Raw genomic sequence first — 26,324 nt, forward strand, 5'->3', positions numbered from 1 at the left:
TATACAAGTCCACTGGTTTCATTCAGTGTGTACAGAGGGTATAGTAAGGTCCACGTTATAATGGCAGAGTTTGATTAGCAATAGTATTGCTATCCTTGTCTATCTCCAACAAAGCGGATAGCGCTATCTCTCTCTCTGCTCTGTTGCCACATCTGCTTTTAACAATATAAAATTTATAATTAATAAACAAAATATTTCATCTTGAAATTTATTATGAAGTAGAGGAAGGTGCTGTACCTAGGGACAGTTTCTAGTTTTTATTTTTTTAAATAAAACCTTTTATAAATTTCAACCAACTTTGAATGTCTATATTCAAAAGGAATCCTTCTGTATAGCGTTAAAAATTATAAAGACTTTAACTTGTCTGGGAAATGTTTAAAAAAATTATTTAAAAAAATTTGAATTTTGTCCCTAGGTACATCAGCTTGATGTACCTGGGGACAACCTTAGATGTACCTAGGGACAGGTATTAAATGGTATATAAAAACCACTTTACACAATAAAAAATTAATCTTTATTAGTACAAAGAGTAAAATAAACATATATAAGTCGATAAAATGAGCTGGCATACATTTTCCCTCTGTGAGCTATCAAACTAACCAACATTGTACCCTGAAAAGGAAACAGAAAATTTAAGTTGATTTTGCAGCCTTGCTGTTCCCCCGTGAGAATGAGGATCTGGAAGTTTTAGTTTTATGTCTTTTGCACTAACATCAAAAATGTCTGAGCTCTTGGATTTGAACTTATCAGAGTCTAGGCATTTCACTAAATAGGTTGCAGAAAATGTTTCGTTGTCTAGCCTTTCAGTTATGTTAGCAGTGAAATGCTTTGTGTTTTTTTCCCTTCAAGTTCTACCAGAACATATCTCCATTTTTTAACTCTTCAAGATTGAGGTTCTTTTCAAGTTCTTTTGCTTCAGGATAATCTTCATCGGACAACTCAAACATATCATCAGGGTTTTCATTCTTTTCATCATAAAAATTTGGCAAATCTTCATCACTTGAGTCTTTTCCCTTCTTAAACATATTTTTTAAGTTTAAACGTACCTTGTTTATTTTCTCTCTTTGTAGCTTATTCATTTTCTCTCTTTTTAGCCTCAAGACATTCTCTGCATTGTGATCCGTTATTTTTTTCAATCCCTTTCTTTGTTTCCCCTCCATCTTTATCTTTTTCATATTTTCAATTTCGTCTTTTTCTGGGGTGTCCGTCATGATTTTAGATTTTCCCTTAGGCCTACATTTGGTATTGCCTTGACTTTTGCGAGCCTCTGCCTTTGGGAAAGGCCTTAACATTTCTGGGGTAATAATATGGCTGGGAGTTGAAGCTGGCACTTTGGGGGATGTCGATGGATCTTCCTGCTGCACATCAGATGAGGTCGATGGTTGCACATCAGATGAGGTCGATGGTTGCACATCAGATGAGGTCGATGGTTGCTGTGATTCTGATGGCAGGTCTACCTGACGGTCCTGAAGACAAGGGCTAGAGGTAGGAGCAGGACGATCTGTCACATTAGCTGGCAGAAACTCGTGGTCTTTAAAAATATCTTGATCTAGAGGGAAAATGCCAGTAACTTTAAATCCCTCAATTATGTTGGACGGTGTAAAAGCTTTGCTGTAGACTTTTCCAGCAATTTCAGCTACATCGTAGATTGTTAGTGGTTTCCCTTGGTTGCCAGGTGAAGTCATCCAGTCAGTAATAGCCTTATGGTAATACGTTTTAAATGGACCAAAGACTGTGCGGTCTAGAGGTTGCATTTTGTGAGAGGTGTGGGGATAGAAAGTGACCATATGCACACCAACTTTCTTAGCTAGAGTGATTGCTCTCACAGAAACGTGGCTCTCATGGTTGTCTAGCAGCAAAATAACTGGGCTCTCAATGGTTGGCTTGGTGTGCTTCACAAAATGTTCAAAATATTGGTTAAAAATGTTCTCATTGGACCAACCTGATGGTGCTGCTGCTCCAATTGAGCCTGGTGGTGCTCCTTTTAGCATGTTACTTTTAAAGTGAACGCGGGGAAACACAAAAAGGGGAGGAACGGTGTTCCCTAGAGCATTCACCGCTGCTATCATGCTTACATTAGTACCGCGCTCTGCAGATGTCATACCTCCAATAGCTTTCACACCTTTAGGGGCTAATACCTTAGGTGGGTTCTGAACAGTTGACAGGCCTGTTTCATCTAAGTTGTAAATTCTTTCTGGGCCGAATTGGCTGCGGCCAAGGACTTCAATATAGTTTGCAAAAAATAGACCAACATTGTGTTTGTTGAAAGAGGTAGCCCTGGATAGGCTAGTTGCCTCAGGTTTACGTAATGACAATTCAGAGGAATGCCGTTGCCTAAAGAGTCTTGTCCACCCCTCTCCAGCTAATTTATCTTCATCCCATTTTGTGGGGTATTTAACTTTATTTTCTTTTGCAAACTCGTAAGCAAGTCTGCGTAGATCAAGAATGGTGAGGCCATAATGCATGTAAGCAGCTTGCTTCATATATTCCACCAGCATAGTTTCCTGAGCTTCAGTAAACACCTTTTTCACATCGTAATTTGGAGCATATTCATAGGATGATGCGCCTGAAGCTTTGAATGCAGAAACATGTCTTGCTAGCGCTGACTTGGAGATTCCGTACTTGTCAGCAGCCCCACGAACAGAATAATGGTTCTCCACAACATCTTTTACAGCAGAGATGAAGGCTGCATTACTTGGCTGCTCTCTTTTCTTTTTTTCTTTGCTCCGTGGCATTTTTAAGAGACCCTGGTTTCACTGCATTACCCACATAGCCCCATCGTCCATTCCATAGCTTATATGTTTATGATACAGCATATAGCCCTTGGTAGGCTGAAATCAAGTAGTTGACAGGCAAATGTTGCTTCTGTTTCCACATCAACAATGTCACCCTGGCCAATTAATTGCACAGCATGCCAATATGTTTCTCTCATGAAAGAGTAGGGTTCATCATTAAACCTAAGAGTTTGACCTCTGCCTCGCAACGAGCCTGCAGATCATGCCTCAAGATGTCCACCAGGTTCTGCAGATTACAGCTGCCTTTGAGGATGGTGGGTCTCTGGCTCTGTGTGAACTGAACCAAGCCTTCGACTGTGTGGACCATGGCATTCTACTCAAAAAGCTGAGCTTTCATGGTCTATGGGCATCTTTCATCTTTTAGACTTAAACCTTTCTGGTTACAGAATCTCTTGTTGTTGTAGCAACTTCGGGAACCGAACCTCATTGCTTCACTCCTCTTTCGTCTCAAGGCCTAGGAAGTGGGCCACCCCACAGGGGTCGGTCCATAAGCTGGCGGCTGTCAATAGTCTTGGCTTCGTGGGGCAGCTGAAAAGATGCTTTGTGCTGTGGGGCCCGCTGCCACAATCGGGACATGTATCACACACACCATCAGTGATTCTGATGTCCTTCAACTAAAGGAACTCCCAGACTTTTGATGTGCTCCAGGAGTCAGTAGGGCCTACACTGTTCCTAGTCATGATAATTGAATGGCCTTGACAACCACAGTTCCTCTCTGATGTTTGTAGATGATGCAGCTCTACTGCAGTCAGTGTGCTGAGCTTAAGTGGGTTTTGAAGGCATCTGAATGAAAGCAAAACGCAAAGGATCATATGCAGCTTGTCGCGAGATCTTTGTGACCCTCAGGAATCAGGATTCAGTGAGGATGCTGGGTTTTGTCTTGGACTGGGACCATGTTGAACACTGAAAGTTCATCTTTGCTACTCTTGGTGTATGAGTGATAATTTGAATTTCTACCAAAAGTGGTAACTAGATTACTATTATCTGGATAGTTGAGTGTTGAATTAGAGTATTGAGCTTTATGACATCTCTATGAATTTATTTCAGAATAAATTCATGATTGAGCAGCTATAAAGACTGCTACTCATTCTGCCTGCGAGTACTCATTATTTTCATTTTGAAGGCGTGGTAGAGACCAGCCAAAAAATGCTGTCTCGCAGCACATGCTTCAGCGAACAGACGAAATGCACAGTGTGTGGTGGAAAATCAAGATGGCAGATCACAGCTTTTGTCCTTGACACTTTTAAATCAGCTGTTCAGTGTTCAGTTTAGTTTACCGTGTTGCTTTCACGCGTAATACGCGTATTGCTATGAATGTTTTGTTTTTAATTTAAGTATGGATATCTTTAATAATTTTACCCTTTCAATACTCACTGACTGTAAATATGTGTTAGTATCCTCTAAGAACAAATTCTATCGAGTGCAATAGGAAGAAGAGTTTTAAAAATTCATGATGGAATACTCGATCGCCAACTTTGAGCAAGCGGTGTCTCAATTCTATCACACCGATGCTGTTTTACAAGCACAAGCTCATCAGTGGCTTGTTGTTGCTCAAAACTCTCAAAATGCTTGGTCTTTTGTGTGGGAACTACTTCAAAAAGAAAGGGTTTGTAAACCTTTTTTGTCTAAAATTTTGTTAGGTTATGGTTACCTGTTAGTGGTTAGTCTTTATTCATTTTCAAAGTTGATGCCCGTACAAGATTTTGGTTGTATGTAGATATTAGAATAAAAATGTGGGTGTTCAGTAAGATCTAAAATTATCAAATGTCTATGTCTACTGGGGGGATTCGAACCCATGACCAGAAGTGCTAGCAGACTGTGGGTGTAGACCGCTTTACCAAAGTATCTATTCATTATTCAAACGTCTCTAGTTGCACAATACATTCAACACATTTATTTTAAGTTTTTATGATATATTTTGCATTGAATGTCTTTGACCATAGATACTTATTTTAAAATTTAAATCATTCTACAAAGTTTTATGTACTTACAGTATGTGTTAAAATATGGTGCTTCTAATGCTTGGGATCTAATTGTGAATATAAACTTAATCTACTATCACACATTATATTGAGCCATAGAGAAAAGATAACGTTAATATACATAATCTTACATTACAATAAACATAATAAGAAATTGCATTATTCGTCTCTGATTGAGCATCTCTATCAATTTATCGAAAATTCAACTTATATTCACTCTTTATTAATGTTAGTGGAGACTAGATGGCTGTTGTATTTACTTTACACAAATAATAGTTAATAATAGTGATTATTATTTTCATTTGTTAGAAATAACTAATAAAAGAGTATTATCACTTTTTTACAGTCAGCAGAAGTTCAGTTTTTTGCTGCTACAACCCTGCACACCAAGATCATGAAAGCATGGTCCGAAGTTCCTGCTAAAGAGTATGGGGACCTTAGAAAAAGGCTGCTAGAATCCATCTTCAGTTACGCAGCTGGTCCAAAAATTGTGCTCAATAGACTGTGTATAGCCGTAAGTTGAAAGCGTTCACCTATCTATTATTTCAATTTAAACAATTTAAACTCCGGTTTTTTTAACAATGAGTCTGATCCCATGCATTGCAAAGTGCCGCTTGTTTTATTAAACGAGCGTATGGAGTTCCTGCTCTTCACTTGATGCTCGAATCGTCTATCGGTGAGTTTGTCCATATGTTTCATGATAGCTTTCAAATGCTTTTACCAATCAACTGCAAATTTTCAACACTTATTATCTGTATCATTGAACAGATTGAGTTTGTTAGTCAAAAGAAATAAACTCACTTCTTCGTCATTGTCGATGATATAACAGGATATCATGGGAAGTGCATAAGGAAAAAAATAGTAGTGACCATCCAGCTGAATGCTAAAAAAATTTGTATATTCCTTGAACCACTATACCTCAAGGGGTGACCCCCTGAACTCCCTGACACAGTCTATCCGGTTCTCTCGGTCAATGACGGGGTCAAGTATCAAGTATACAAATCAAGCTTGTTGGACAATAAGATTCACCAACTCTTTTATCTCACTGTAAAATTGTCTTTCTCTATTGCTTGTAATGAAGGATCTATTTTTTATAACCAGAAGACATAGGCCTCACTCTATTTCTGACTTTTTAATGCTACCTAAATTTGGTAAAGAAATAGCCTAGTTAAGTAGTTTTTTTTAAAGATTAAATAGAATAAATATTATAATGGATTCATTCTTATGTACTGTTATTGTTGACGCTAGTAACTAAGGTTTAAATTGACCAATTTTGGTTCATGAAATTTATTATATAATGTCCATAAGTGAATGAACATAGTTATAGTGTATTGTACCAGAGACAAACAAATATCATTTCTCAATGATTGTACTATGCGCTTTGTGTGAATAATTTGATAAACCGTAACTTATTTTTTAGTTGTCAGCGTATATACTTCAAACCACTCCCAGCTATTGGCCAAACGCCATCCCTGAACTGTTAGCTATGTTCCAATCGACCGACCTGCAAACGCTAACACCAGAGCGACGTGTATGGATACTCCTCGAAGTTCTTACTGTCATTCCAGAAGAGGTAATCGTTTTCTGCTTTTTAAACAAATTATTGACAAAATGCATCAAATCTATAAAAGCGAAATGCACTGATTCATTCATTAACTATAAACCTGTGCAAACCTCAGATTGCAGCATTGCGTTTATGGAGTACCGTTCTGCAATATTTCATTGGTTATTTTGATAGAATCGACAGAAATACGGCTAAAGTACGCTCCTATTCTCGTAAGAAATAACATGGGTCATAAAGCCCCATGCTGCAAACTAAGGTTGCGCAGACAATCCTTGGTACTTAATTACTTATTGGATGATGCACAGTTACACTCACAAAACTGCTCTCAATTACGAATTTGAAGTTATCAATAGTCAAGAAAGCTTATGTTATTGGACTACTTTACTGATTATTTCGGTTCACGAAACAAAAACTTTATTTCTAAAAAAATACAATTGAAAAATTCAAGGCTGTTTCCAACGCTCCAGCTCATCAAAAGTTTTAACCATGTTTCATAATGTAAAAATGTAGATAGGGGAGGAATTATGATTGTGATTCCAGATTTTCATTCTTTTTTTCAAGTCTGGAACTTCAAACTTGTTTGATTCGGTTGTATTGATTTGGATGAAAGTGTTTCTATAACTGTTTTGTTTTTCCACAGTTTGATAGCATGGGTATGATGAAAGGCCATAAGACCAGTGTTCGACACGAACTAGAAAAGACTACTGTACCAGGTGAGGGTAATTTATTATAAAAAAAGTTTTTATTCCACGTGAATTTTTCGGTCATTCATTAATAATAATAATATTCGTATGGCTTTTATTGGTGGGGAGTTCCTGACGGAAGTTCCACCTCGCCTGAATATATCATTTGAGCCGTCAATGGGCCTTACGACTGTCATACTTCAGCCGGGACCGACAGTTTAACGTGCCCATCCGATAACACGGAAGTGTTTCAATTAGGCTAATGATGATTTGAGTGTAATATTTTTGTTTTTTGTTCTGTTTTTAACCGTCAAAATGTAAAATTCTTAGTTTTCGTTGTTTTTTTTTAGTGAAAATGGACTAAATTTTAGAAAAGTTGAACTATAACCCTATTTTAGACTTTTAAAATGTTATCTAAAGTTGGGAGAGAAATAGTACAAGGAGTACCGTACTCCTTAGTCAGAGCCAAACGTTTTTGAACAGGTCACTGTATTATTATTTATTTTTAATTTTTACAATGTAGCACTGATTGGGAGAGAAAAACTAAGGATACCGTAACGGTAAAAATTAATAATAATAATAATACAGTGACCTGTTAAAAAACTTTTGGCTCTGACTGGATTTGAACCCGGGAAGTTGCTACACAAGCAGTCATTCATTGATTAAAATTTAAATCTTTCCTGGACATGGCATTCTGTTAGAGAAGGTCGTGATGTAAACCACACTTCCCATTAGCATTTCTTCTAGTTGTAATAAATAGTGTTGATGCGGAAACAGATGAGTGTTTGTGTGTGACCACGCCCCTTTGCCGGTTGCAGTGCTCTCATTGGTGCAGACAGTGCTGGCTGAGTCGGACTCGACCAATGGCAGCGAAGTGGTGAGTCAGGCCGTTCGCTGTGCCATCGCTTGGCTGCGCTTCGGAGTGAAGCCGGTAGAGTGCGATCACCTGGTCACACAGCTCGTCTCCGTTGTCATAGCAACCTGCCAAAGTGCCTCTGAGTGAGTTTTGCATTTCATTCAATCAATCAATCAATCAATCAATAATCCTTTATTGTCATTGAACACAAAGTTTCTATCTCAGTGTATACATGTATAGGCTGAATATCCACATTGTTGTGTTTTTCAAAGGTGCGTACAGACTAAAGCTGGGTTTACACCAAAGTTGTTAACAAAATGTTAATAACTTATTCCTTATGGATTCTATTAGATTGAACATAACTTAGGATACACATGGTGAACATATTATGTGTTTGTCAAGTTCCTTTCAATCTATTTAAATCTATGAGGATTGAGTTATTAACATTTTGTTAACAACTTTGGTGTAAACCCAGCTTTAGTCTGTACGCACCTTTGAAAAACACAACAATGTGGATATTCAGCCTATACATGTATACACTACCATGATCACATTGGATGCGTGTATCTACAAGTGCACGCCAGATCATGCATGAACCGAGAAACAAAATCTGGAAAGGCCATTGAAACACGTTGTGACACACTGAACGTAACCAGCAACCAGGAATTGCACGCGTTCAGTGTGAGTGTTCCTACTGCACTTTCCAGATTTTGTTTCCAATCTGCGCGCTTGGCCATGCAAAACCAAACGTGCACCTTCAATATCCAATGTGATCATACCCTTATCACGAGCCCGCGCATTTCTCTTTTCATCAGCTGATCCTATGGTTATTATTGACCGAGCCAAGTGAGGTCTAAGATTCAAGTCGACAGTTTTGCATTTCTCTTTATGTTTATATGTTCCGCATTTACGGCGAAACGCGGTAATAGATTTTCATGAAATTAGACAGGTATGTTCCTTTTTTAATTGCGCGTCGACGTATATACAAGGTAAGGAAAAGAAGCCTCCTTCATACGCCAATATTAGAGTAAAAATCAGACTATACAATTATTCATCATAAATCAGCTGTCGAGTGGATTATAAATCGCATGCAATGACGCATGCAATTCAATACCTCAATGTTAACTTAGTGAAAAAACAGCTGTTGTGTGGACTATTAATTGCATGCAGTGAGGCATGCAATTATTGATAACTTGAAGTAGCATAGTATTTTCTCCCGACTTTTCTCTGCTTTCAACTCGGTAAGCTTTTGATGGCAGTAGCAAATAGCTGTTTACATCAAATTATTAGCATTGTCGATACAACAACCTAAACAGCAATTAGTCGTTTATACACCGATATCTCGCCGACACGACAGGACAGGACAGAATTTACTCTGATGGACAGTGTTAGAGGAAACTGTGGTTTATAACTGCGCAAGGTCTACTGTTCACAGAACTACTAGTATTTATGTATCTTTCTGTTTCTGTACAAATACAGATATAATAAGCGTAGCATGAGTTTATAAAAAGTTTATGAAATGTTCGTGGCGCCCAAGTATGTGCGTACCTTTATATACCGTCTGAAAGAATTTTGGGTGCTTAGAAATTTCTTTAAGGTTTGCTTCAGTAAGATTTTGACCAGAAAAAAGCGTCCACACGGGAGGGTCTCGATTTGTCAAGTTCTCAGTTCATTCCTATTTTGCTCATTTGAGACACTGGATGAAATTGGAATTTAGCTCGTCAAGTTTCACGGCATCAAGTTTTCGTTGCAAGCTAATACTGATTGAAGTTTCCTACACGGGCTGATTCTTGATCAACTGAGATCTTTATGAAGTGAATGTTACCCGTCTACACACTACCTCCGTAAACAAAGCCGTAGTGCATTCGTGTGACGTCAGCACAGGTAGGGCTCCTACACCAATAGAACCACTAGCTGATATAGATCAGCTGAAATCAACGAATTTTTGTTGGTGTAGGAGCCCTACCTTTGCTGACATCACACAGATGCGCTACGGCCTTGTTTACGGAGGTAGTGGTCTACACCACTATGTGCAGATTTAGATGAGACAAACAATCTCTCATTATTTTCATCTTCGCTGTCCACTATAGAGGACATTTCATTTTGTTTGCAATTTCTTGCTGCTTAGTGATAATATGTATAGTAATATAAATTAAAATATAGATGATGGTTTCTTGATCCATTCCGAGCTGCTTTGTATTAATACACTTTTTTATGTATTTGAACACGACATGCAGTCAATTTATTAAGTAAATAATTGAAAACTTTTACTTACTGACTGATCGCTAGACGGTCGAAAGTGTTTCAGTCAGTAAGTAAATGTTTTTAATTATTTACTTAATAAATTGACTGCATGTCGTGTTCAAATACATAAAAAAGTGTAAAATATAGAGCGGTCGCGGACGCGAAAAGCTTTAGAAGAAGGACATAATATGTCTGATACATATTTGTTATTTCTCATAATATTAGATTCGAGAGTAGTTATTTCATCCTGAGAGTACAATATTTCACATTCATTTTTGTTAATATAGGTTGTGCTTTTAGAAAAAATGAATTGCGATTGTTTTGTTGCAGAACTGGGGAGTTAAGTGTTGAGGCGTTGGATCAGATGATCACGCACCCCGAGTGCAGTAACTACCCCACCGTAGCTTTGAATTTCATTCAGAGGATATTATGTCTGAAAGATTTGATACCACAATGCCAGTCTGTCGGGAATGTGGTGAGTTTTGTTATCGATACCTTATTATCACAAGGCACAAATATTGAAAATGTGCTTGGTGATTACTAAGAGGCAGTTCTCAAAAACGCTCTCAGCCAATCACGCTTTGGTTCAATAACAAATAACAGAAAGCATTCTGTTCATGGCCTCATTACGACGAGGTATCAACGATTAATTGAAATATTATACAATATTTAAATTAACACAAATTTCAAAAAGTGGAAAACATAACCTTCTTCGTAGACTAGTATATGAATCAAAATTCGTGGAGGAACAGTTTTGGGCTGTGCTTGTTAGTCCTCTCCTCCCCTAATTATTTTGATGAATAATTGTGTATCTTGAAGAAATAAATGAAATTTACATTATTTTCAAAAACTTATTCATTTATTCATACAATAAACCACAATTACAATAGCGGAATAAACATAACAGACGCTAACCCAAACCTTCTTTTTTCCCCAAATTTGGTATACTCAAATGTCCAACGCAATTTAATGAGAATTATACCCAAAAATATCGTTTGACAAGACAAATCCTATGCTCTAAGAATGAGGCTTCTCACATGTTATAATATCTTTAGAATTTTAGAACTCTTCACCTTGATAACAGTCTACCTTTTCTTATCCATCGATTGGATAGTTATTGAGCTCTTATTATTTACAATAGTTCTTATTATGTATCTTATTATTTACAAATATCTTGAATTTACAAATTTTCATCTTTGATATTAGAAATATCATTCTAATTAGGCTATATTTATTAATCATAAATATATTTATTTTTTCAAATTTAATAGTGCATAAGGTATACTGAACATTTATTAAATTTGCTCTGCTTGTTTGCGGTTTTATTTCAAATCTTTAATAAAAGAGTGATCCGTGGTCTAGTGGATAGAGTGCTTGCGTAGCAGCATAAAGATCCTGGGTTCAAACCCTCTCAATACCAAAAGTTTTTTAACCAGATCACTCCCGTGTTATCGGATGGGCAAGTTAAACTGTCGGTCCTGGCTGAAGTATGCCAGTCGTAAGGCCCATTGACGGCTTAAATTATATGAAAATGAAATGAAATTTATTGATTCCTTTCACAAAAAACATAACAAATTACAATTTAAAAAAGTAGGAACTAAGTTGACCACTCTAACCAGTATTCGTGGTCAACTTACAAAAAAAAAAAAATAAATAATCATCATTACTAAAAAATTACATAATGATTATAACTTGATTTAAAATTATACAAAAATAAAATCCATTGATTTTTGAGTCCAGCATCAATTAAAAATCTCTTGCACTCCGTGACGTCTGCAAACCAATGTGAACAAAAATATACAACCAGTACAATTTATCTTGAATATTCAAAAAATATAGTCTATCATTATTATTTTATAATTATCAAAAAGAGAAAAAAATGTATATAATGTTTAATCTGTATATTATTAGAACTTGCTTTTTTATAAACATATTCATACTTATGTCAGTGTTGCATCAAGAAAAACTAATTCTTGGAAAGACATTAGCCAAGCTCTTAAAAGTTGAAAAAGACTTAATATTTTCAGATGATTTGATTTCTTATGGTAACTGATTGAAATATTTTGGAGCTACATATTGGAACGATTGCTTGAAAATTGATTTATTGACTTTTGGTAAACGAAACATTCTTTGTGTGATATATTCAGGCGGTGGGACCTTCCCGCAAGAGACTCCCCACCAACAAAAGCCATACGAATTTACTTTTTTTAAATGAAAATTAATTTATTTTTGACATTTGTAATAATTTATTAATAATTTTTGTGAACAGGAACTGATATCGAGTATCTACGGTCTATTCATTGGAATCGTTGAGAGCCACACCCAACTCATTCTGCGATGCTTCACCAATGAAATGAGGCAAATTCCTGTTCAGATCTTCCAGACTCTGCTATCGTGTATGAACACACCTGGCCAATACCCTACAGAGGAGAAGTGCAGTCAATCCACGTTCATGTCCTGGTATCTACTGCAGGCGAGTTATCACAAATATCCTTTCCGACTACAGTATATCTAAATTTCTTCCTCCATCCAGCCTTTAATATCTACCGTCTATTTACTTTTCCTGATACCTTTCCACCTTCTCAAGGATTGAAGGTTTTCCTAGTACATGGATATCCATAGTTGGAAAACCCCTTCAATCTTCCATCCTTTTTTTGCACCACTTTCTTTTTCTTTTGTTTTAATGTGTATTGTTGTTGTATGTATTCTTTTTGTTAATCTCTGTATTGGACTTGTATGTGTGTGTAAAAAAATAAATAAAATATATTGAAATCAAAAATTGAAATTGAAAAATCTGGTTTGTATGAATATTTTTTGACTTGAAATTTTGTAAAGGTGATCTAAAGAACATAACTCTTTTCATTTTATATTCTCATTTTACATACGTTAATTATTTTTTCTCGTATTTTCATCGTCTTTTTATTGACAATCGTATTATTTTGAGAAATCATAATTCTATTGTGGGAAGGAGACAAAATGGGGGTTTATCTGTTGTCTCTATTGATATCTAAATAAATGACCTCATATAGGACTTTGTGAACTTATCTAAATTTGGGAAAGAGAGTTTCTCAGGTCTGCAGTTACTCCTCCATGCGTACAGGGAAGCTTCCCTTGCATGAGAGTATTATTTGTTGTCAAGAGAATAAAATGTATATAATATTCATAAGTATTATTAATCATTATTATTATTAGTTTAGAGTCTAGATGATTATAATTTTGAACACATTGTTTTTTTGGCAGTAAAGTTTTTAATAATTATTTTTAAATAGCTCAAGGTAATCTCATTTTTTTCTTTCAATCACTTTAATAATGTGATTTTTTGTTAAAATGATGAATTTATGTAAATAGTTCTGGATTTAGCAGACCATTGGCCTATAGGAAAGATAGGGATATGTTGTTTGACGCATCATCACATCTCAACTACCGAACTGACTAACTTGAAAATCTACATAAAGATTCTGCATTTACTTATGGTGTTTAAAGGTCTATTTTTAATAAATTAATACCTAATTTTATTACTTTCAAATAATTGAAGTCTATTTTGTTTATGAGTGTTTACAACATTATAAAAGAGGAAAAAATTCCATCAATTCGACTCCATGATTTTGATTCTGATCTTTTGTAATTCACTGAAACATATTCTGCCATTGTGTTATAATTGTACAATATGGAATAAATCAATAAAAAAAACTATAGTTTATGGGTAGAATATTAATATTGGCGTGAAATCTGTTTCGAAATGTTGGTTAAAGAACTAGTTCTTTATATTTCAGGATGAACTGTTGAGAATGAACGATCGTTCAGTACTGTTGCCGTATGTGATACCGATTTTCAAAGATTTAGTTCTGATTTTGCTGAGAAAATGCGAATATCCACGTGATATGGAGCTTTGTGCCGAAGATAAGGAGACTTTCCGGTGGTACCGAACCGATATTGCCGATACTCTGGTGAGTTATATGCTCTAGGTAGTGAATGCACCTTCGGTTGAAATTTACACAAATAATTACAGTTTACTCGTCATGTAAGCTATCTGATAATTCTTCTATAGTATTGTTGTACTGTGCAATGTTAAATGAAGAAATATTTAAAAATAGAAAGAAAAATAAAAATCTCAGTACCCTTTTAGAATTATTTAATCACAACATGTTTCGGACATTGATGCCATTTTCATTTTCATGGCATCAATGTCCGAAACATGTTGTGATTTAATAATTCTAAAAGGGTACTGAGATTTTTATTTTTCTTTCTATTTTCATTACAAGTAGCCCTGTACAGAAAAGAGATAAAGAAATATTTAATTGAAAATATTTATCTTATAGGTGACTTTGTCACCTATAAATTTGGAAGAAAAATAGCACAAGGGCATTACAGATGGAAATTACCGAGATATTGCAACGATTCAAATGCTAATGAATTAATTAATATTATTATTATTAATAAATGAAAATCCAAATTAAATGCTGTAGTAATTAACCCCGAAGACTTCAGCTACTGCAAATATTGACAACAGGGTAAACAGCTACATGGAAATTCGATGAGTGCTACTATTCAAAAATTATTTGTCAGCCCGGGCTGTTTACCCTGTTGTCAATATTTGCAGTAGCAGAAGTCTTCGGGGTGAATCACAGCATTTAATTTGGATTTTCGTTTAATAATATTAGCTATCTTATTATTTTATCCACCAATGGTATTACATTAGTGTCTTTTGCATTGTAAATAAATAATTGAAAAATGAAAATAAATAATATGGGTTGGGAGTACATATGTAGTTCCTATTTTGACCAGTCCTTGATATACTGAATGAAATAGTAAGTTGAGCCATCTATTATTATCAAGTTTACACGTCATGAAGTTTTCGTTGCAGACTAATACACAGTCAGCTACACCGTTGCAGACTAGTATTAGAGATTAGGGTAAAGTTAGTTGAAGGGTGAAGGTTAGGGGTTAAGTTTTTGCTTAAAATTACGATTTGTTTGTTTTATTCATAATTATTTGAGAATTTGAGATTTGGATTTATGGTACTGTATTCACTAGACTTTCTGAAAGCGACAGGAACCTGACAATAAATCAAATCGAATCAAGTTTTATTGTTCACATCGGTACACATCAAATAATTATAGGCTACATTGAAAATCAGCAAAATACAAAATGAAAATATTCCAGAAAAATGTATTACATTATAATTAGTATAATTACGTGACTCAGTTTCTATGAATGCATTGTGAACTGGAATTTTCAAATTCAACAAACTACAATGGATTGAGTCATCACTTTTATACGTATACAAACACTAAGTTATTATTGTATAGTGAGGTCCACGTTATAATGGCAGTGAAGAAAGATAGGAGAAAACGTTGCCAAGTCTCTCCATTTTGCCACTGATTGTACACAGCTGTTACTCAATTCATCCCATTGAATTCGATCTAATAATAATTATAATTTCCTTGATAAAATAATCAATTTTATTAATCAAGAAAATAAATTTTTCATAATTTGATTCAAAAATTTGCTTCCATAACTAAGATCAGATTTTTATTTTTATACAAACCTGAAATGGCGGCTTATTTAAAAAGCTGTGATACACCAATCTGAATTTCAAAACAACAGAAATTAAGTTATTTGGTAGGTATTCTATTCCAATTTCTTTTAAAAATGTTAGGAAAATAGAAATCCTTTTTAAAATAAGTAATTTCAATGGAAATAATTCTAAAATAACCTTTCAATATTATTTATACCGGTACGAGTAGGTCTAACCTAAACGTGTTGGCTAACTGAAGCATGGATGAAGACTAGGATGGTTAGTTATCAACTTTTAAAATGTCATTTCAGGTATTTTAATTTGTGTTTCTCATTTGGTAATGTCCAAAAATAAATTTTAAATCAATTATACGACTTGTGTAATAAAGTATTTTGACAGAATGAAGAATAAAAATGACGGCTGAGTTACTTTTGTACAGTCATTGTCAAAAGTAAAAATAAAATATTCTGGCAAACTGACAACATTGCAAAGCTAGAGAGAGATAGCGCAATTTTTTTTGTTGTATGATAGAAAAGGACAGCAACAGTATTGTCAATCGTACACTGCCATTATAACGTGGACCTCACTTTATCTCCATTAGAAGAATCGACGTACTGGTGTTGCCTATATTGGACTGGTTCTTGATCAACTGAAATGTTGATAAAGTAAATGGTTTCTTGTAGGTATACTGCTGCAACGTTCTGCACGACACAGTGCTGGAAATACTGCTGAGTCAGCTACAGCTAGCGATGACGTCACCAGAGAACGCGTGGCAGCCGCTGGAATCGTGTCTGTTTGCATTCGCCGCCATTGCTGAGAACACAGACGAAAACGAGTCGCAGTATTTGCCGCCATTCTTCGCAGTACTGCCAACTCTGCCCTTCGACTCGCTGCACCTCTATGTTGCCTGCACTGCTATGGAGCTAGTCGGTGAGATCAAGTTGCTACACTCATTCAATCAACTAACATAAAGAGTCAGATTGAGGGGCAGACCACATAAAGCGTATTCCAAGTAGTTTTTTCAGGCGCCAACCTAATTTGGAAATCGGAGAGCTTCCTGTTATGTCTACTCTAAAAACGCCGTTTGTAAACTCTTGTGAAAACGCTTAATATGGTCTGGCTCTAACTCACTCTTTGAGAGGTCAATAAAATAAAAGGACTTATACTTTATATAATATCCTAATATTATACAAATATTATCCTAATATTTGGCTCAATATTTTAGAATATCGGAGAGCTTCCTGCAGTGTCGTGTCGTGCTGTTTCTTCCGGGAATCGGAATGTGTGAAGACGGCCATTGCATGATTAAGTAGATCGGTTACAGAAAATATTAAATTTTGTACTCAAATTTAACATCTATATAAATAAAAATGGAGCCTCAAATTTTGACATTCAATAACTTTTTTAGTGTGCACCGAATTTGATGATTTTTGTTGAGTTGTGTTTGTTATGTTCAGGAGCAGGTTTATGGCCTATCAAATTTATGATCAGACTTCGGGACTCTTTCCTACGGTCCTTCAAAGTTTACATGTAATCCTTATGGAAGAAGATCTGTAAGCTGGTCACACACAGAAATAAAAATCAGCTGTTATAATCATTGCGTCATCCAACAGCCGTCGTTAGATCTATTTTTCTATATTTTTCTTTCTACTTATTCACAAAATTTTTATTCTAATAATAATGCCGCGGTGCAAACGACGTCCAAACTTGGGTCGTAGAACTCGAAATGCTGTAAATTTAGAATATACACGGGAAAATCAGCACCAAGGAGATATGCCATTCAATTTCCCAGCAAGCTACATTCAACTATATCTAAAAATAAAAACTGTTGTACAACTAACTAAGCACATAGGAAGTCCATATTGAGATATAAAATACTAATTGTTGGATAATTTTCATAGAAATATAGTGCATCAGATTAAGCTAAGACTAAGCACACCTGAGGAGGCGCGGCTTGGTGATACTATGATACTAAGTGTTGATCTTATGGAGATGGCCTTATCACACCGTTCCACGCCAAGTCCGATTCAGTGTGTGTGAGTTCTTCCATTCAAACCAATATACAGTAAGCAAGAAGCACCTGGATGCCACATGCCGCATCGCGCCTCCTAAGGTGTGCATCCAGCTAAAGTTTGTCATGAGATGCATTAACTACTGTATTTTGCGGGCCAGCTAGTTTTATAATTTGGAGAAGTGAGCGTGCCGAGCTTGTGAGATCTTCCTTGAGGGATAAAATTTTGTTAGAAATTCATTGAGCTTTGTGTTGTGCTGTGGCTGTTAATTGCTGAAACCAAGTGTGTTTCAATGTTCTTTCCTTTGAAAGTTCATAGAGAATTCGTTGGAATTCTGTCTTAAATTCGCAGAGTGCACGATTGTGAGCCGAACACTGGGGAGAAAGAAATAGAGATGTTAAGGACTATGGCTGTTTTTGCTTTCCATGTCTTGATTTTCACATTGAAAATAATCTTCTACGTAATTTTTACAGTAGAATAATATGTGAAATTTGATACTTTATCTTCTTCATATTCTTCTTTGGCTGTGCCTTATCCCATTTAAATGGGGTCGGCATTCCTTTCTGTTAGTCTGCCTCTCCACAAAGCCCTATCCAATGCTTCCTCTCTCCTCCAACCACTCTCCCGCAAGTCAGCCGCTACTCTATCTCCCCACCTCATCTTAGGTCTACCTCGTCCTCATCTAAAACCAAATCTTGCACTCTTCGTCCAACATAATCCTCCTCCCGTCGCTGCACATGCCAAACCACCTCATCCTTGTCTCCTGCATTTTCTTTCCCAGAGGAAATTCGATACTTTATACTATTGAAAAAATTCACTTTCACCAAGTAGGCTACATCGCAAGTTCATAACTTTATAATTTTCGTCCATTCAACAACAAATAACACATATTGAATGTACTCAGAGATGCTGTAGAACTTCTCCATGTTGATATAAAAATACAATATGTTGTCTTTCCTACTGGAAATTTTTAAGCTCAACCTTCATATGAAGAGATGCTTCAAGCATCGATACCCTGGGTTTTGTAAAAATTAGAAAACATCACCAATAGAAAATACAACAAATTGTGGTTTTTATTCCATCAAAGTTACACAGTTTGATGCACTGCTGTTAAGCTAGCTTTTGTTTATTGAACATTCATTATTTTGATGAATTGATTTGAATTTGATTGTGTGAATTTTGTCAGGTTCGTATTCGAACTGGTTGAACTACCACCCGGAGTTGCTAACTCATGTGATACCGCTGCTGTTGATGGGCCTTAACAACAGTGAAACAGCTCCCAGCGCCACTCTCTCACTCAAGGACATATCCAAAGAATGCCAGCTCAAATTGAAGCCGTACTCTGATCTCATACTGCATACTAGCCGGGTAAGTCATTTATTTCATCTTTGCTTGTTAAGCTGAGTATCATTTTACCATGATAACGTGTGGAAAATAACCTTTTATTTAGTCATTAACCAATAAGCATATCATCTTGACTTGCTGGGTAAGTCTCATTTATTTCATCTTTTCTTGTTAAACAGAGTATCCTTTTATCAGGAGAATATGTGGAAAATAACCTTTTAGTCCTACACAATAAGCATATCATATTAACTTGTAATCCAAATTCAAATTCTTTATTTTCTGCATAAATACAATAACAAGAAATGTCTGTATAACGCAGTCGTCATAAGTACAAATTTATACACATAGGTAACATGTTTTTTGTATTTAGTTAACATAATAAAAGGTCAGAAAAAGTCAGCCAGACAAAAACTCATTCAACGAGTAAAACTCTCCTTCTACAACAAGCTTTTTAAGGTTTTTATTTGAACAAAGCATCATTATTAATCGACTTCAAGCTATCTGGTAATTTATTATAAATTTTAATACCAGTGACATTCATATCCCCTTCAGACAAGGCAAGACGATGTTGGGGTACAAGTAGCAAATTGGTACCATGTCTTGTAGAATAATTGTGGCTAGCTCCTACAGTTTTAAAACGATCACCATTCCTTCTTATATATATAACAGACCGATAAACGAGAAGACCATAAAATTTCATAATGCCAAGTCTGCTAAAAGTCCCTCTACATGTATGATATACTGGAAGGCCTTCTATAATTCGGATAGCACGCTTTTGTATCTTAATGTAAATCTTGTATTATCAAATTAAATTTTATTATTTTCAAGAAACAGTTTACAGTATTAGGTCTGACTTTGTCTAATATCAATGTTGCTTAATGACAATAAAATTGTATTCATAATCATTACTAAACGAAAATCCAAATTAAATGCTCTAAGTCACCTCGAAGATTTTTGCTACTGCAAATATTGACAACAGGGTAAACAGCTAGATGGAAATTCGATGAGAGCTACTATTCAAAAATTATTTGTCAGCCCGGGGATCGAACGCGGTACCTCCTAATTGCCAGTCAGGAATGCTTCCCTTACACCAAACTCTGGCTAGCAGCGCTCATTTTATACGAAGCAATAGCGGCCAGCCAGTCTACAGATGGAAATTACTGAGATATTGCATATCTCTGTAAAATTGTATTCATACATTTTTAATATAGAAGGCTGAACCAACTTTGATTAGGCAGACTAATATTCAACTAAAGTCCAGAGATAATATTTTTAACATGAAGAGGGGAACCGATTTCTCCTTGCACAGTTTTTAGCGTGGACAGAGTAGTGGAGAGGAGTAAGCATGTGGCGCACAATTGGATGCTGACACAAACATAGGGAGAATGCTGTTAGGTAGTGGCAGTGATTAGTGAAGGAAAGATCATCGGGCCTCTCTCTCTCTTCGAGAAAGAACCGTGTTTAAAGTAATATCCCTCGGACTAAAGAAGCATCGTGTTTGGTTTTGAAGCATCTACATTTAAAAATCTACTTTGTGAAAAAGATTAAGAACTGAACATTTTGTGAAGTGAACAACTACAAAATTTAACCTATTTCTGACTATGTGTAACCTTATCTAAATTTGGGAGAGGTATAGCACAAAGTTACCGTATTTTTCTCTCCCTATCATTTTTATGATGTAACTTATTGTATGAATCAATCAATATGTCATTGCCAAGCAAGTCTGTCATTGGACAAAGCAGATAGCTCTATTCTTCTACAACACTAAATTGATGATGTAGTTATTGTATGAATAATTAAAGAATAAATAATACTATAGGCATACAAATATTCGACTATAATATATTAGCTGTCCTGTCAACTAGCTGTCCTGAAAGTATCATTTGTATCAATTCGCCCGTTCTTGAGAAGTTATAATAGGATTTAATAGAATTTATTCTTTTTTAAAATGAAGCATAGATCGGGAGAGAAAAACTAAGAATACGTTGTACTATTTCTCTCCCAAATTTAGGTAACATTAGTTGTCTAGCTACTTATTGAATGACCCTCGTACATGCTTGTTTGTTTTCAGACGGTGCTGAATGAGGGCAAAATAAAGCAGGCAGAATGCATAAGACTGATGTACTCGATTGGCAATGTTCTGTCAGTGTTGCCTCTGGAAACAATTCTCCATCACCTGGATACTCTCATACTACCCATCATCAATCAGATCAAAACTTTACTCGAACAAGATGTATGTAATCCATTAGATTCTATTAGAAATGTTTATAATTTGTTAGCTTATTAGATGAAACGAGCAATTTATTTCATCAAGTTTGTTTCGTAATCTTCAAAACGACTTCAACGATTCTGTTGTATCAAGCAGTGGCGGCTCGTCCTATGTGTTCAAAGGAGGGGAATCGGTTCTGTAGCATGAATTTGGTTCACAATCCTGCCTGAACCAAGTTTGCACGATGCACGAGTTCATCCGAGAGTAGCCGAACCTAGCCGAGGCAAGTGAAGCTTTCGGCAAACCTCGGAATGAATCGTGAGTATTCGTGATACGGATTCAGTGTCATCTTGAGCTTGCTCATAACCAATAAATTTGAATTTGGTGGCAGTAAACAGTAAAAAAGCGGTAAACAAGAAGTAGCCTAAGCGTGACAGTTTTGAGGTTATACGGTACGGTTTCGGGTATACACTGTATACAGTTGAGATAGATGTCACTGCATTATTCGTTATATAAATTTGTTTTGCGTGTTGAAGAATATAGTAATTTCTAGTGTGTTTCGTGTATTCGTGAGTATTTCTAGTATGTCCATTTTCTTTTAGTGAGAGTGTGAATATAATTTATTGTGTTACCGTAACAGCATTTTGATGAAGAAATATGAATAAGGTTCAGTATTTATAAGACATCCATTATTAATATTGAGGATAGGTGTAAAATAAAACATGATGGTAGACCAACTCCCTAAAAATCAAACAAGAAAAATATAAACAGGACAAAAAATCTATATTTGTAGAAAATATGCTTAATCTTAAAATTATTATTGATTACCTTTACACTTGATTATGCTCAATACTCTTTATCCTCTTGACTTTTCTCCCCAATAGATCATGAGGTTGAACCCCCAAGCTAAAAGATGCTACTGGTATCAAGCAAACAATTTTTGTACTTTTTTATTATCTCAAGAATTTTATTTGCTTCAAAAACTTTACAAAAAGCAATAAGCATCGTCAATCAAATACTTTACAATAACAATTCAAAAAAATGAAGTACGGTAAGTTGATAGCTGATCATTCGCTTTGAGCTTTTATACCCTCTACCTTCCTATTACATGGGAAACCATAGTTGGCTAGGTATTTTTCCTCCTTACTTTTTTTTCAGCACACCCCACCATGAAGCCTGTTTTTGTATTTTATTAGAAATTTATTTTTGATTGTGATTTTTTGTATTTTGATCTCTTTTATGTTGATTTGAATAAAGTTTTTGATTGATTGATTTGTTTGTGTTGTTTTAGCCGACGGTGGCGGTGCGCTCGGACCTACTGCTGCGACTTCGCATGATCGGCATGCTGTTCAGTTCGCTGGACGTGCAAGCGTGCAAGCTGCACAACGAAGAGGGAGGCAGGCAGGAGACAGAGACAGGAGAGAAGACCGGAGACGTTGAGTCGCCGCTGCAGCCTGTCTTCCTTGTCATGGAGCATGTCATCGGCCCCCTCTCTGTTGTCGTCGACAAGTGGGCCAATGACCTCGACATTGTTCCGGTCAGTACTCAACTACCATAGAGAAAATATAGCATAAGGAGATACCCATGGTTTCTAGAATTCATTCAAAGTTTTGTATCAAATTATGGTGTTGTGTATCAAGTTGATATGATACAGTATCGTATTGTGTTGATACTGTATCATATGTGGTGATACAGTATCATTTCGTGGTGATATCATAGAGAGAAGATAGCATTAGAAGATATCCCATTGTATAGTTTAAGTTCCAAATTTCAAGCCGATTTTTGTTTACCCAAGCCGATTACTGTCGACTACTGTATATTATTAGTATGTTGTTGGGAGTGTAAGAACGGCACAGTATGAGAGACTACCAGCGTCACATAGCTTCACGAAGAACAACTATCAGATTGAGTTAACAGTGAAAATTGGAACATAAACGCCCTACACCATGGAATATCTTCTTGTGGAATCTTTTTTCTATGGTTATTATTTTGCGTTCCGGATGGATACATCAAGCCGATAGTCCCAGTAGCTCATTTCCTTGAAGCTGTATGAGTATGACGCTCGTAGTCTCTCATACTGTGTCGTTCTTACACTCCCATCTCAACAAAACAGTAATAGTAGACTGTAGTTGACAGTAATAAGCTTGAGTTAACTTGAACCGTCTTTAAATTTGGAACATGAACAAACTATCTCATGAGATATCTTTTTGATATGGTATCTTTTCACTATGGCTTTACGTAACCACTCAGTGAAGTTCAATTTACTCATAGTCTGCAGTATTTTAATCAGGTTTATTGACCGAGCGAAGTGAGGTCTAAGTTCAAGTCGACGGTTTAGCATTTCTTTTAATGTTTAAATGTTTATATGTTGCGCATTTATGGCGAACCGCGGTAATAGATTTTCATGAAATTTGACAGGTATGTTCCTTTTTAAATTGCGCGTCGACGTATATACAAGGTTATTGGAAATTTTGCATCTCAAGGATGATATAAAAGGAAAAAGGAGCCTCCTTCATACGCCAATATTAGAGTAAAAATCAGACTATAGAATTATTCATCATAAATCAGCTGACAAGTGATTACACAGATGTGTGGAGAAGCCAGTCTATTACTGTATTTGTAAGAACAAAAGAACATAACATGGGAAAATAACCCATTTTGAATAAATGTTTTTGAATTAATGTTTATTAATTTCTAATTGGTTAAATGAACTTTCATTTATTCATACCTGTAAGGTATCAATTTAAAGAGGTATGCATCTTTAAGCTGGGTTTACACCAAAGTTATTAACAAAATGTTAATAACGTAATCCTTATACCTAGATTCTATTAGATTGAACGGAAGTTGACAAACACACATCTTCATCATGTGTATGATAAGTTATGTTCAATCTAATAGAATCTATAAAAATTGAGTTATTAACATTTTGTTAATAACTTTGGTCTAATCGCAGCTTAAGGTCTTTGGTTTCAATATTTTGTTTTGCGGTCATGGTATTATGCGTGCTCATTAGTATCAATATTCTCACATTCGAAAAAACTAATTCAATAGGTGATTAAAAATAAACAAATAAACTAAATAATGCTGGAGAAATTATAATATTTTTGATTGTAAAAAATTAATTTTCATCAGATAGAAAGATTATCATGGAACTGGATGAATTATATCGTCATATGGAATACAAATTCAAACGTGAACTGAGTATGTTAACATTTAAAACAAGTGACATCAGGTACTTGTGGATGAGAATACTGCGTGAGGTCTACTGTTCACAGAACTACTAGTTTATTGATTGATTCAATGATACAAAATTATAATGTAAAATAATTTAGGGAGGATAAACAGACAAAGCCATGGCTTACTTTAGATCTATCTATAGTAGGCTATGGCACAGCCCAAAACTGTTCCTCCCCTGAATTTTGATTCATTAAAATAGTCCAGAAAATAGGTTAATATGTTTTCTTCACTTCATAAAAATTTGTCTAATTTTCTCACCAAACACTTGAAACAATTATCTATAACTGCCATTGTAATTGCATCATTTATCGAAGTGTTACATTCTTATTCTCCACCTTAGAGGAATACCTCAACCGAGTAAAAGAGTGAAAATAATGTGTCAGTAAATTTATAATGTTGTGAGTGTTTCTATTAATTTATTTATCGGACTAGTTTCTCATATCTATGATTCAATGATCTTTAATTCTACTGTAACTTCATGTACCTTACCTCATTGACAAGATCCATGTATATTTTATATTTTCTGATCAATAAAACTAGTCTATTATATCCTAGTATATTGTATTTTTTTCTATTACATTCTAATCACTTTTATTGTATTGTTTTTGTCGTAGGCCGTGTTCACTTTACTGAAGAATGGACTGATCACCCTATTACAAGACTGCATGCCTTTTGTTCCGGCCATGGTTGACATTATTCTAAGCAGCTACAAAAAAGTTCCCACCACTGCCGCACTCGAGTTCGCCAAACCGGTCAGTATAAACGCCTGCTTGCTGGTCATTCAACCGTAGTAAAATGTTGTAATTGCATTATCTTCAGACTATGATTCAACTGTCATTGCTTCACTGACATGTAGATTCCCCAGTCCTAACAGTAAAACAATCTAATTCTGTACATGAATAAATTCAAAAATTCTTTCACTCCATATATTGCAACATAAAATTTCCGATTACCTTCAAATTACATTGTTCCCAGAACAGATCTTCTTCTAGTATGCCGTAGATAGTTGTCATAAAAGAAGTAAACTCATAAACCTATTATCTGAAAATTTTATCCCTTGCATCATCACAGAATCAAGCGTTATTCAATTTCATTTATTCATAGAAAATAGATATACAATGCAGGTAAAAACAACAGGCATTCGCTCAAAACTGCTTTAAACCTTAATTTGGAATACACAGAGGTTATGTAAATGATAACTTAATTCACACACTATTTTGAGTCAAAAAAATGTATTTACTACAATAATTTTGAATTTATCAGATTAATTAATTTCAAAATACAAATCCAAACAAAAATCTTCCTTCACAATCACAAGAAATATTAAAAATTTCACTTAAATCCACAAGTTATACTCATGTTAAAATTCTAAACATCTTTATAAGAATAATTCAGTGTATCAAATCAATAAATGTATCTCATGTGTTTTTATTTTTATTGGCATCCTACGCATAGATATATTATCTCTTACTCCTCGATATGAATACCAAACTAAAGCGTTAAATCTAGATAGTAAGGAGCTAAGGATCGTACGGTATACGATTCTAATTCTCGAACTGTTATACTACTTGTCGCCAGCACACAAACCAATAAGGTTTTGAGGTAACACCAATCAATTTCCGAAAGAAATTCACCATTTTATTTTTTGTACTTCATAATATTTAAGTGAATCTTATATGTATTGATTTTGTATTATTTTCTGAGGTAATAAAGAAATTTGATTGGGAGATGGGAGATTGGGAAAATGATCCCATAGTACCCGTTTTTAATAAACTTTTCTATATAACGTCTATAAATTCTTTTCATCAAAAACCTTTTTCTATATACGTCGACGTATACATAAGATTTTTTAAATTTTGCATTTTAAGGATAATACAAAA

At 35.2% G+C, this 26,324-nt stretch overlaps 2 protein-coding genes across 2 annotated transcripts in view; one reads left to right on the forward strand and one right to left on the reverse strand.

Annotated features, from left to right (window-relative positions):
• Positions 1–851: 851 nt before the first annotated feature.
• On the reverse strand, positions 852–2,735 carry LOC120354119 (jerky protein homolog-like). Its single transcript, XM_039440407.1, has one exon. It carries the CDS (start codon positions 2,733–2,735, stop codon positions 852–854), a length of 1,884 nt encoding a protein of 627 aa, XP_039296341.1.
• A 1,332-nt stretch (positions 2,736–4,067) lies between these two features.
• LOC111050262 (importin-13) overlaps positions 4,068–26,324 on the forward strand; it is a 46,446-nt gene continuing 24,189 nt past the window's right edge. Inside the window, exons 1-13 of the mRNA XM_039440206.1 lie at positions 4,068–4,401; positions 5,124–5,291; positions 6,198–6,350; positions 6,982–7,054; positions 7,843–8,023; positions 10,455–10,599; positions 12,394–12,597; positions 13,898–14,071; positions 16,326–16,572; positions 18,841–19,022; positions 21,070–21,231; positions 22,499–22,744; positions 25,059–25,196. Coding sequence (XP_039296140.1) covers positions 4,246–4,401; positions 5,124–5,291; positions 6,198–6,350; positions 6,982–7,054; positions 7,843–8,023; positions 10,455–10,599; positions 12,394–12,597; positions 13,898–14,071; positions 16,326–16,572; positions 18,841–19,022; positions 21,070–21,231; positions 22,499–22,744; positions 25,059–25,196 — 2,229 coding nt within the window. The 5' untranslated portion in view covers positions 4,068–4,245. The remainder of the gene's footprint in view (positions 4,402–5,123; positions 5,292–6,197; positions 6,351–6,981; positions 7,055–7,842; positions 8,024–10,454; positions 10,600–12,393; positions 12,598–13,897; positions 14,072–16,325; positions 16,573–18,840; positions 19,023–21,069; positions 21,232–22,498; positions 22,745–25,058; positions 25,197–26,324) is intronic.

The sequence above is a fragment of the Nilaparvata lugens genome, chromosome 13 (genome assembly GCF_014356525.2).
Source record: "Nilaparvata lugens isolate BPH chromosome 13, ASM1435652v1, whole genome shotgun sequence".
In the NCBI taxonomy this organism is placed as follows: Eukaryota; Metazoa; Arthropoda; class Insecta; order Hemiptera; family Delphacidae; genus Nilaparvata; species Nilaparvata lugens.

What these genes read in the sequence shown, in the direction of transcription:
- LOC120354119 (XM_039440407.1), bottom strand. Translation starts at nt 2,735, where the DNA reads ATGCCACGGAGCAAAGAAAAAAAGAAAAGAGAGCAGCCAAGTAATGCA.